Source organism: Aquarana catesbeiana, linkage group LG11 (assembly GCF_042186555.1).
Source record: "Aquarana catesbeiana isolate 2022-GZ linkage group LG11, ASM4218655v1, whole genome shotgun sequence".
In the NCBI taxonomy this organism is placed as follows: Eukaryota; Metazoa; Chordata; class Amphibia; order Anura; family Ranidae; genus Aquarana; species Aquarana catesbeiana.
In genome coordinates this window covers 9,090,995-9,104,139 of record NC_133334.1, presented here as the reverse complement: position 1 = coordinate 9,104,139, position 13,145 = coordinate 9,090,995, and the positions used below count along the sequence as shown (strand labels likewise).

General features: G+C 41.1%; 1 protein-coding gene across 1 annotated transcript in view; it reads right to left on the bottom strand.

Moving 5' to 3' along the window:
- The window catches only part of LOC141112898 (vomeronasal type-2 receptor 26-like), a 29,033-nt gene extending 16,970 nt beyond the window's left edge, over positions 1-12,063 (bottom strand). The window contains exons 1-2 of the mRNA XM_073606001.1: positions 11,398-12,063; positions 4,090-4,317 (exon numbers count right to left, since the gene is read on the bottom strand). Of these exons, the coding sequence (XP_073462102.1) occupies positions 4,090-4,317; positions 11,398-12,063 (894 nt within the window). The remainder of the gene's footprint in view (positions 1-4,089; positions 4,318-11,397) is intronic.
- Between the last annotated feature and the right edge of the window lie 1,082 nt (positions 12,064-13,145).

Below are 13,145 nucleotides of genomic sequence, written 5' to 3'. Positions count from 1 at the left end.
TGAGGGGAAGATGAACCCTGTTCGGCTCCATACCATTGCAGGGCGGAAGCGACGTCCAAACATCGCTTCCGCCCATAGCTCCTAAAGGAACATTTTTTTTTCAAACAACATTTTTATTTTTTTTTTTTTTTTTTATTGCATTTTAGTGTAAATAGATCTGATAACTTTTTGACCCAAATTAATTGTATATCATTTTTTTAGGCAGAGAGAGCTTTCTTTTGGTTGTATTTAATAAATCCTTTACATAAAAATGAATCTTTATTACAATGAAATACAAATCCCTTAAATGGGACACAGAGGGCAAAAAATACCCGCGAAAAGCTTTAGTCATTCCATGCTTTTTGTAAATAATAAAAAAAAATTGTTTTTAGATATTTAAGGCTGCGTAGTAAAGGCCCAATCAACTTCTGTTCAGCATAACTGTAAAAACACATTTTCACCCTGTTGAGATACACTTTAATCTTTTTAATGTTAACGTCTGCAGCACATTGCTCCTTAATTTATGGGACTGCAAGCAGTAGATATGTGCACTGCCGAATAATTATGGTAATTCATTCCCCTTTTTACTTCATTTGTTTGTTTGTTTTTGGCGGGGGGGTTTAGGTCATTTGTTACGATCGAAATTCAAAAATTAGAAATTAGAAAATTCAAAAATCCAAAAAATGAATAACTAACTAATAACAACTGACTATTAAATTATAGGTATTGGAATTTCCTTTAAAATTTGGCTGTTAGGGAATGTAACAAATAAAAATGTATCCAAAGTTACGAATTATCCGAAATAACAAATGCTGCATCTAAACAAATGGAACATAATGAATTAATAATAATAAATAATAATAATGATAATAATAAAAAAAATCTTATCCTTATTTTATATTATTAATTTGTTGTTTTCCATTTGTTTAGATGCGGCATTCCTTATTTCGCATAATTCGTAACTTTGAATAAATTTGTATTTGATACGTTCACTAACAGCCAAATTTTAAATAAAATTGCAGTACCTATAATTTAATAGTTAGTAATAGTTATTATTATTAGTTAGTTATTATTTTGAATTTTAGGGTTTTTGATTTTCTTAATTTTCGGTTATTTTTGGATTTTCATTTTTTTGAATTTTAGGAATGCCGTGTTTGAGAAATAACTTGGCAACATGATAATTTTGTGGAAAAATGTCTTAATTTTCCAAACAATTGTGTAAAAAAATTGCAGCTTCAAAAAACTTGACATGCCTCTTACTAAATACCTTAGAATGCCTTCTTTCCAAACGGGGTAATTTGAGGGGTATTTATACTATCCTGACATTTTCGTGCCTCAAGAAATGTTTTTTTTTTGTTTTGTTTTTTCGCTTAAATCAAAAAAAAATCCAGTGGTGAATAAATACCACCAAAAGAAGTGTCTGTGTGAAAAAAAAATGATATCAGTTTCATTTGGGTACAATGTAACATGACTGAGTAATTGTCATTCAAAGTGTGAGAGCACGGAAAGCTGAAAATTGGTCTAGGTGGGAAGGGGGTAAAAGTGTCCAGCATTAAGGTGGTTAAAGTGGACCTGAACTCAGAAAGTGAAGATTTTGTATCTTTAACCACTTGCCGACTGCCCGCCATCGTTTGATAGTGGCAGATTGACTCCCCTGCGCAAATCGCCGTAGCTGTACGGCAGGCACTTTAAAGGAGAATAGGGGGCATGCCCGCCGTGGTACTGAGGAGCCGGTGCGCATGCCCAGCGGCTGAGTTGTCCGCCAGGCAAACATGATCGCTCCTGACAGAACCAGAACGAGGATCTGTGTGTGTAAACACACAAATCCATGTTCTGACAGGGGGGAGGAGACAGATCGTGTGTTACTAGTATATAGGAACACCGATCAGTCTCCTCCCCCAGGCAGTCCCACCCCCCACAGTTTGAACACACTGAGGGAACACTACCAGTGATATTTATACAGTAATCAGTGGCTATTTATAGCTCTGTGGTCTGTGGTCCCAAAAAAGTGTCAAAAGTGTCCGATCTGTCTGCCGCAATGTCGCAGTCCCAATAAAAATTGCAGATCGCCGCCATTACTAGTAAAAAAATAAAAAATAAAAATGCCACAAATCTATTCCCTATTTTGTAGATGCTATAACTTTTGAGCAAACCAATCAATATACGCTTATTGCGATTTTTTTATCAAAAATACGTATACGATTACATATCAGCCTATACTGAGGAAAAAATTTGTATTTAAAAAAAAAATTGGGGGATATTTATTATAGCAAAAAGTAAAAAATATTGTTTTTTTCAAAATTGTCGCTCTTTTTTCTTTAAAGAGCAAAAAATAAAAACCGCAGAGGTGATCAAATACCACCAAAAGAAAGCTCTATTTGTGGGGAAAAAAGGACGTAAATTTTGTTTGGGTACTGCATTGCATAACCAGTAACCACACAATTGTCAATTAAAGTGACGCAGTGCTGTATCGCAAAGAATGGCCCTGTCAGGAACAGGGGTGGATCCGGGGGGGGGCAACGGGGCAATTACCACCCCCGAGAAATCTGTTGCAGGCCGGGCGGGTGAGCTCCACGGGCGGCTCCAAGAGCGGGCGGCTCCGTGGGCGGATAAGAGAGTGGGCGGCTCTGTGGGAGGGTTGGGCAGCTCCGTTTGAGGGCGGGCAGGCAGACGGGTGAGAGAGCAGATTGGCCGGGCTGCCGGGTGGCTCCGTGTGTGGATGGGCAGGTGAGACTGAGCAGGCTAGGTGTGTGTGTGGGGGCAGCTGGCCAATCAGCAAGCCAACGGGCAGGGGAGCAGAGGGATGACATCATCTCTCACCACCCCCACATCTCTGCAGTAACTTCCGCCCCCACTGTGCAGGTAGCATGGGCAGCAGGGAGATTACATTATCTCTCTGCTGCCTGTCTCTGGGACAAAGAAACAAGAGACAAGCAAAACACCACCTTACCTGGCACGTGACAATCCACATCTGGTGGCAGATGACGTGGCAAGTGACAATCCGCATCTAGTGGCAGATGACGTGGCAAGTGACAATCTGCATCTAGTGGCAGGTGACATGGCAAGTAACAATCCGCATCTAGTGGCAGATGACGTGACAAGTGACAATCCGCAATGTGTGGCATATGACGTGGCAAGTGACAATCTGCATCTGGTGGCAGGTGACGTGGCAAGTGACAATCCTCAATGTGAGGCATATGACGTGGCAAGTGACAATCTGCATCTAGTGGCAGGTGATGTGGCAAGTGACAATCCACAAGGTGTGGCAAGTGACAATCTGCATCTAGTGGCAGCTGACGTAGCAAGTGACAATCCGCAACATGTGGCAGGTGTCAATCTGCATCTGGTGGCAGGCAAGTGACAATCCACAAAATGTGGCAGGCGACGGTGGCAAGTGACACGCTCGGGGTTCCCACTGATTCTGCATTATGGTGAGTTGAATTATTTAATTTTATATTACAATGTATTAATAGAAATAATGCGCTTCAATCATCCTGACACCATAACAACCATGGTGCTGGGATGATTAAAGCACCAACAACAGCCATTTCCCCGATACATTGTCCGCAAAAAAAAAGTATTTTCTGGCAGTGCCCCTCCCGAGACTAGGTTCTGGATACGCCCCTGGTCAGGAAGGGGGTAAATCCTTCTGGGGCTGAAGTGTTTAAAAAGCATCTAGAAACTTTAATTGCACCTTCATAGTATTCGCAAAAGGAGCCTTGTGTTTCCTGTCTTTTCTTTCTGCCTCTGACTGATGGTCTCACTAGATGATTTGGAGTGAGATTTGGTGATGTCACTACTGTGGTGATCACTGTTCTCCTTGCTGGAAAGAAAGCTGTACCTGAGGGCCTGCAGTGCAGGGATCCCCCTGCTTCTTCTTTGTCTATTCTGTGGATCTTTGCTTCCTCCACATCTACTACTTCTTTCTATATATTTCCCAACATTCATCAAGGGGGTAACTCTGACATTATGAAGCAAAATGCTGCTCCTCTACCAAGATGGCCATCATTACAGAGACCTGACAAAGCGAGATAGGTCTGTGATAGGGAAAACATCATCTTCAAGGAGACCACAAGCATCTTACACAATACAGGTCCTTGTTAATCTTACCTCCTTTTGGTAATTCTTCCATTTTATTAAACTTGCATTGATAAAAATGCTCTGCTCTCTGGAAATAGATTGCTCAAATAATCCAACATCATTAGTGAGAATAGTTTTGTTGACTAATAAATGGTTTTGGATAACATATTGTGTAACAAATTCTCCGTCTTCATTAAAGTATTGATGTGAAGTGTTTTCGGAAAAGTAGTATGAAGCTTGTATATATCGGTGCAACTTCTGCAGGAGGACAAAATTTGATTGAAACTATAATGCAGTTTTAATGGACCATTGTTGAGCCATGGACCTCGTGTTTCTGGAGGGCTGGTCTTATTCCATGAGGTCACTAACTATACTGTTCATACCTCGAGTGCCACTTTACAGTATGTATGAAGGTTGCCAAGCTACTCTAAAATCCACCCAACCTAACATTGCAATTTTTTGTGAACAGCAATAGATTTGGTAGAGTTCCCCATGATATTTTTCCACTGGACAGTGTATACTATTTTAAGCACCCGATGATAGTCGCAGCTTCTGCCATTCAAATTGGCATAAGCTGCATATGCAATTGTTTGTGTTCCTTGTAAATGCAATGTGACTCGCTGTCTCCTCTCGATTCTGTAGGCATCCATCATCAGTGTGTGCATCTGAAGCCCGGTCGGACTTTCTCCCGGAATACAGTGCAGCTGACTACCCAGCATTCACCTCCTGCTCACTTCACCTGCACAGTGTGAAGAAAGCGAGGTGCACTTGGCAAGGTGCAGAAGATGCCAACTGACCGTTGGCTACTGGGATATATGTGTCATCAATACCAAACGGGTGGGAGGATATGACGTACCTTGCTGCAGCAAGGTAATACGGAAGTGCAGTGCTTCAGGATGTCTAAGGTATGTAAACATTAGAAAAAAAAATTCCCAAACATTGATGGCATAGCGGTAAGCCATGTCTGGGGCCAATAGGGTTCAATATTGAGTTGGATGACCTTTAGCAGCTATAACAGCAGCTATAACTCTTCTGGGAAGGCTGTCCACAAGGTTTAGGAGTGTGTTTATGGGAATGTTTGACCATTCTTCAGAAGCGCATTTGTGAGGTCAGCCACTGATCTGGCTCACAGTCTCCACTCCAATTCATCCCAAATGTATGCTATCAGGTTGAGGTCAGGCCAGTCGCGTTCCTCCACCCCAAACTTGCTCATCCATGTCTTTATGGACCTTGCTTTGTACACTGGTGCGCAGTCATGTTGGAACAGGTAGGGACCATCCCGAAACTGTAACCACAAAGTTGGGAACACGAAATTGTCCAAAATGTCTTGATATGCTGACACCTTTAGAGTTCACTTCCCTGGAACTAAGGGGCCAAGACCAACACCTGAAAAACAACCCCACACCATAATCCCCCCTCCACCAAATGATTTGGACCAGTGCACAAAGCAAGATCCATAAAGACATGGATGAGCGAGTTTGGGGTGGAGGAACTTGACTGGCCTGCACAGAGTCCTGACCTCAACCGGATAGAACACCTTTGGGATGAATTAGACTAGAGACTGCGATCCAGGCCTTCTCATCCAACATCCGTGCCTGACCTCACAAATGCACTTCTGGAAGAATGGTCAAATATTCCCATAGACACACTCCTAAACCTTGTGGACAGCCTTCCCAGAAGAGCTGAAGCTGCTTTAGCTCCAAAGGGTGGGCCAACTTAATATTGAAGCCTATGGACAAAGACTGGGATGCCATTAAAGTTTATGTGTGTGTAAAAGCAGGTGTCCCAATACTTTTAGCGATATAGTGTATATATACAGCCTTTCAAAAAATCAGCAGTACAGTACCTTCAATCATACAGCCGGGTACTGTGCTGTAGGGGAAGGCAGAGAACACAGCACACAGGAAGACACTTTTTCCTCCTTTGCTTCCACTTTGCAGTGTCTTCACTGTCTGACGGAGCTCCCAATGCCGATACATGATGGAGTTTTGTCTGACAGCCTCTCTCTACTAGTTGCACGGGCCCCCCAGAGCAGAGTCACGGTCGTCATTGTGACCCCTGCAACCCCTGTAGCTACACCACTGTGTAGCTGTGATTAGGAATACTGACTGGTGACAGTATGTTAAAAAAAAAAAATAAAATAATTTTGTATTCAGTTATTTTAAAACTTTTTATTTAACATTTTTTCTTGTTTTTTTTTTAGATACTCTCATCAGAGTAGTTCAGTGTCACCATAGTAACATTGTACTACTCTGGGGAGGTGATCAAGCATTTTTTTTTTACACTTTGATTACTGTTACAATGGTGATCATAGTAACAGTAATATTTTCAACTGTCATGAATGGGTTACATTCATGACAGCTGTGATTACTAGGGATCTGTGATTGGCTACAGCTAATCACATGGTACATGGTGCTGTGATTGGCCCAGGTACCATATGATAGCTGTGGGCCAATCACAGCATCACTCTGCAGGAAACACAGCTGTTAAAAATGAAAGTTATGCACAATAGCTTTGTTGGCATTGTGATCAGGTAATCGCATAGTGATTCCGGGACTGGGATCCACAACCTGCTGTGTCCAGGGAAGTAGCATGCTGCATGCCCCTAACCAAGAAAAGGGCTGGTTCATGTACATGTATCAGTCTCCCGCCGTAAATGTACTGTGGGCTGCTGGCAAGTGGTTAATTAATAAATGAATCACAATAAAATACAATTGCCCCTGATGTAAATCCAACATTAAACACATTGCCCAACAATGTAGGTACATCATCCCTGATGACCTGACAGACAATAAATGATCCTCTGCTGTTGATACTCCAATCACAAATGACAGCTCCCTGGCCAGCTGCTGAATGTCAACCAACTGGCCAAGTGTCCAAGCATGGTCATGACCCTATTTGGTCAATGACATCACTCGGGATACCCTTCCAATTGATTGACATTCAGCGGCTGGCCTAGGAGCTGTCATATGCAACAAGAGAAGCGGAAGGATTATTGGTGGGTCATCAGGGCATCATTTGTGATCAATGTTGGGTCTACATAGCTGGATGTTATAAATGGCATTGAATTTACATTGAGGGATGATGCTTTTTGTTTTTAATTTTTTAATTCGGGATTTTTCACATTTTCTCTGTGTTTATTTACCATTTTACTTTTTTTTGTGAAGGATAAACAAGGGGTACTATGCACTCCTCACTCACATAGCGGTCCAAAAATGTTAAATTCCCTCTATCTTAAAGGGGCTTCCAGATTTTGATAAGTCTCCTCCGCAGACCCTCACATCTTTCTTGCCTTTTCTCCCAATAACATGGGGGCTGGGTGCACTTCCAGGGGAGCTTAGTAAGGTACCCATGCAATATTGATAGCATGCGATTCGGTATGGCTCAAGAGGGAGCGGAGGCTGCAAGCTCACTGCCCCTCCCTTCCCTGGACACTCAGGTAGCGTGCTAAAGTTGGTCTGGTATGACATTGTCAGGGGGGATATTGTGATCAATACCTGGAAGTGTTATACCTAGGCATGTGCAATTCATTTAGTTCCAAATCAAAATTATGAAAAAGTTTTCGTTATTTGAAAATTCAGATGTATCTGAATTTCCGAATTACAATAGTAACGAATTTAAATTAATCCAAAATAATTAAATGAAATTCAACCAAAATTCAAATTCAGATTGAATCCAATCTAATAATGAATTTGAAACTGAATTTGAAAACAAGAATAGAATAAAATAGAAAATAAAGGAATAACATAGAAAAGAATAGAATACAGTAAAAAAGAACATAATAGAAAAGAAAATATAACAAAATAATACAATATACTAAAAAATACAGGAATAGAATGTAAAAAGAATAGGATAGAAAAAGAACAAAATAGAAAGAATATAACGGACTTCCGAAATTTGAATTTTTAATTGAATAAATTTGAATAGAAAAGACTAGATGTTCTGCACACATCTAGTTACACTTGCACATTACTTAACCACTTGCTGACCAGCCGCCGTCACTATACGGTGGCAGGTCGGCTCTCCTGCGCGAATCGCCGTAGCTGTGCGGCAGATTGCGCAGGTGCAGTTGCGGGCGGCACATGCTCGTGTTCGCTGCATGCTGCGGGAGTGTGCCCACCGGTCGGGCGGACTTGATGTCCGCTGGGGTCAGGGGACATGTCAGAGATCTACTGTTCCCAATCATCGGGAACAGTGATCTCTGTCATGTCCCTGCCAGTCGATCCTCCCCTACAGTTAGAACACACCCAGGGAACACATTTAACCCCTTGATTGCCCCCTAGTGTTAACTCCTTCCCTGCTAGTGTCATTTTTACATTGATAAGTAAATTTTTATGGCACTGATACTATAATAATGGTCTCCAAAAAGTGTAATTTGGGGTCAAATTTGTCGCAGTCCCACTAAAACTCTCCGACCGCCACCATTACCAGTAAACCAATAAAAAATAAATAAAAGTCCCTAAATCTATCCCATAGTTTGTAGACGCTAAAACTTGCGCAAACCAATCAATATACGCCTATTGCGATTTTTTTTTACCAAAAATATGTAGAAGAATTATTGGCCTAAACTGATGAATGCATTTGTTTTGTTTTTTTAAATTGTCTGTCTTTATTTGTTTATAGCTCAAAAAATAAAAACCACAGAGGTGATCAAATACCACCAAAAGAAAGCTCTATTTGAAGGAAAAAAAGGACATAAGTTTTGTTTGGGTACAACGTCGCACGACCGCGCAATTGTCAGTTAAAACAATGCAGTGCCGTATTGCGAAAAAATGGCCTGGTCATTAAGGGGGCAAATTCTTCCGGGCCTAGTTAACATGCATGGTTAAGGACATTACAATATATCAATAAATGAAATGTATTGCAGTTTACCAGTCCTTGGATGTGGTGGCTGCATTAGTTTTTATTTTCAACAATAACAAAAAAAACCTTTTGATCTTGCCAGAAATGTGATGTCGTTGTCATTTCCCATGAAATGAGCTAGAAGCAAAACAATATCTCTTATGTAAATGGCACTGACTTTCAAAATTGTAATTTTGAATTGAATAAATTTGAATAGATTAGAATAGAATGGAAAAGAACAGACTAGAATGGAATAGAAAAGAATAGAATAAGAAAATAGAATAGACTTCAATAGAATAGAATAGAATAATAGAAAGAATATAACCATCTTTTGAAATACGAATTTTGAATAGAATAGTTTAGAATAGAAAAGAATAAAATAGAAAATACTAGACTAGAAAAAGAGAATAGAAAAAACAATAAACTAGAACAGAATTGAATAAAAATAGAAAGAATATAACCACCTGCCAAAATTCAAATTTTGAATAGAATAAATTTGAATTTAAATAGACTAGATAAGAATAGAATATTAACCACTTGCCGCCCTCCATATAGCAAAATGACGGCGGCAAAGTGGTTTCAATATCCTGACTGGGCATCTTATGACGTCCTGCAGGATAACAGCCGTTGCGCGCCCATGGGGGTGAGCATAGTGGCGATCGGTGGTGCGGTGTGTCAGTCTGACACACCACCACACCGATCTCGGTAAAGAGCCTCTGTCGGACACAAATACAAATCTGTGCCAAGGCAGCTGCCAACCAATGCCCAGGCAGCTGCCAATCAGTGCCCACTCACAATGCCTACCACAATGCCTGCCACCAGGGATGCCTATCAGCACCGCATATCAATGCTGCGTATCAGTGCCACGTATCAATGCCCATCAGTGCCCAGCAGTGCCACCTATCAGTGCTGCCTATCAGTGCCACCCATAAGTACCCATCTTTGCAGCCTTTCAGTGTCCATCAGTGTCACCTATCAGTACCCATGAGTGCCCATCAGTGCTGCCTATCAATGCCCATCAGTGCCACCCATCAGTGCCACCCACCAGTGCCCATCGTCAGTGCCCGTCAGTGCCCGCTCATTGGTGCCCCCTCATTGGTGCCACCTTATCAGTGCCCATCAGTGAAGGAGAAAACTTAGGCCCCTTTCACACTGGGGCGGTGGGGGCGTCGGAGGTACAACAGCGCTATTTTTAGCGCTGCTGTACAGTCGTTCTTGCAGCGGTATTTGGCCGCTAGTGGTGCGGTTTTAACCCCCGCTGGCGGCCGAAAAAGGGTTAAAATCCCTCGTACAGCGCGGCTATAGCCGCGGTATTACCGCGGTATAGCCGCGCTGTCCCATTGATTTCAATGGGCAGGAGCGGTGAAGGAGCGGTGAATACACCACTCCTTCACCGCTCCAAAAAAGCGGTTTGCAGGACTTTTTTCACCGCCCTGCCTGCGCACCGCTTCAGTGTGAAAGCCCTCTGGCTTTCACACTGAACAAACAGCGGAGGCTGTTTAGGGGCGGTTTTCAGGCGGTATTTTTAGCGCAATACCGCCTGAAAACCGCTCCAGTGTGGAAGGGGTCTTACTTATTTACAGAATTTTATAACAGAAACAAAAGCAAAACTTTTATTTTTTTCAAAATTTTTGGTCTTTTTTTATTTGTTTAGCACAAAAATAAAAATAGCAGAGGTGATCAAATACCATCAAAAGAAAGCTCTATTTGTGGGAAAAAAATAATAAAAATTCTGTTTGGGTACAGTGTAGCATCACCCCGCAATTGTCATTTAAACAGCGACAGTGCAGAAAGATGAAAATTGGCCTGGGCAGGAAGGGGGGTAAGTGCCCGGTATTGAAGTGGTTAAAGAAAAGAATAGAATAAATTAGAAAAAAAAAACCAAGAGAATAGAATAGAATAAAATAGAAAGAATATAATCTTCTTCCAAACTATACATTTCGAATAGAATAAATTCCTATTAGAATTTTTCGCATTAGGACAAATTGAATTCAATCAAATGGAATTTGGAAAGTTTGAATCGAAATAGAAAACAAATAAATGAACCGAAAACAATTAAATAAATTTACCAAATTGCACATTACGTAGCATGCATGGTTAAAGACATTATAATATATCAATAAATGAAATGTATTGCAGTTTACCAGTCCGTGGATGTGGTGGCTGCATTTGTTTTCATTTTCAGCAATAACAAAAAAAAAAACCTGTTGATCTTGCCAGAAATGTGATGTTGTTGTCATTTCCCATGAACTGAGCTGGGAGCGAAACAATGTTATCTTTCTTATGTAAACTGCTAATCCCATCACTCCCAAAAAATGGGCAGACATGTTTCAAGTCCAGCCTGGCTGGCAAGCATGAATTGCTCCATAGATACAGTGGAGAACTTAGTGAAGCCACCCAGGGACAAGTAGTGTGGGTTATTTGCTGGATTACAAAGATAAAATAAAAGGGAAAAAGTGATTCAGATATACTTTATTCTATGTAGGCTGCACTCACCTGGTGATTAAAGTCAGATAAATGGCTTCCAGATGTCTTTATGAATCCAAGCATATCATGTAGGGCGGTGGCCATAGAGTAAACCGCGAGATACACTTCGTGGGCATTACCGCCATGGAAGAAGTGTTGGATATCAGTAATATGTTCTGTGCCATTGCACTCATGAAGTGACCTTTTATATAAATATTCAAAGAGAAGATTTTTGTCTTTATCTACAGAAGAACAACCAAATTCAGTCATCGACAGATCTTCAAGTAATTTGTCATCTGGCTTTTTATGAGGTTGGAATTCATCAACAAAATTCTGAAATTCTGCAATACTTGTGGACTTGGCCCCAAAGGACAAACTACAATTAAATATTTCTGGGTGTTTACCAATGAGGACAATGTTTGCCACCCAGACAGGACTAAGGATGATCGTTTCGTCTTCTACATAACCTCTTATAAAATGTACAAAGTCAGTGTCAAAATCAAACAACGCCCCACAGATTACAATGACATTGACAGATCCTTTTTTAATAGAATGTGTTTGTTCATCTAAATTTCTATGCATGGATGTCCGGCCAGTAACTTGTAATGTAAAAGAAATGCAAATTTTATAGAGATTCATGACTTCCCTCAAAACCATATACTCTTCGCTCCCGCTGTCATCATCAGATCTAATCATTCCTATCCAGGTCCACCCAAAATACTTCAGCATTTGAGCCAAGTTAGAATAAATTACAAAATCATTTCGAAGCATCCGGAACAAGGTTGGGAAAACCCTCCTGTCTTTCAGTGATGGACTGGTTGCACCATAACTGATCTATAAAACATGAATTGACAATGCTACAAAGCTGCATGATATATAAAAACATGGTGGACCTGGCTGGCCAAAGATTACATTCTGGTTTTCAGCAGAAGCGTTTTTGTAATCAGTGATGAGTTCTAATTAGGGATGAGCTTAGTGTTTGGTCTGAACGCTAATTCAGATGTTCACGCAAAAGCCAAACATTTAGGGTGTTCAGCGTGGATGGACGTTCAGTGGTTGCTAAGGAACCAGCAGCTGTTTGCACCCACTGTTTCCTTACAACCACTGACATAACCCATTCATTTACAGTCCACGGCCATGTAGTCAAATGGGCGGGTAATGGAGCGGGTGATATCATTACCTTTATATGGCCACATGGTTAAATTTGGGAAATTACTTTAACCTGGACAGTGAATGTGGGGATGGGGCCCTTGTCCTTATCAATAGAAAGACAAAGTGCTTTGCTGAGAGGGTCTTCCCTGGCAAAGCTCAATACACATGTTGAGGGCATGTGACTCTTGTCCCCACCATTCTTGGCCAGTCAGGCTGAATGCTCAGGTTAAGGGTCTGGAGTGGATTTTTAGAGGGACCTCATGCATTTTTTTTTTTGCATGGACTTCACTTCAAAACCAAGGAATGCCTGAGGGACCTCGCGCCCTTTTTAAAATTGTATTTTGCACTTTTACCCCCTTCCTGCCCAGGACAATCTTCAGCTTTCAGCGCTATCACGCTTTGAATGACCATTGCGCGGTCATGCAACACTGTACCCAAACTGAATAAATGGTGGTGTTTGTGCTGTGTGAAAGAGAGTGTGTGGGAGAGGCAAAAGGAATGAGGGTGGTACTGCTTATATGTAAAGAGAAAGTGTTGTGAAAATGATATCAAACAAAAATCATATAAATAAACGTGATATAATCCTGATATAAACGTGACAAATCAATTAGCTTAATCAAGTGGAT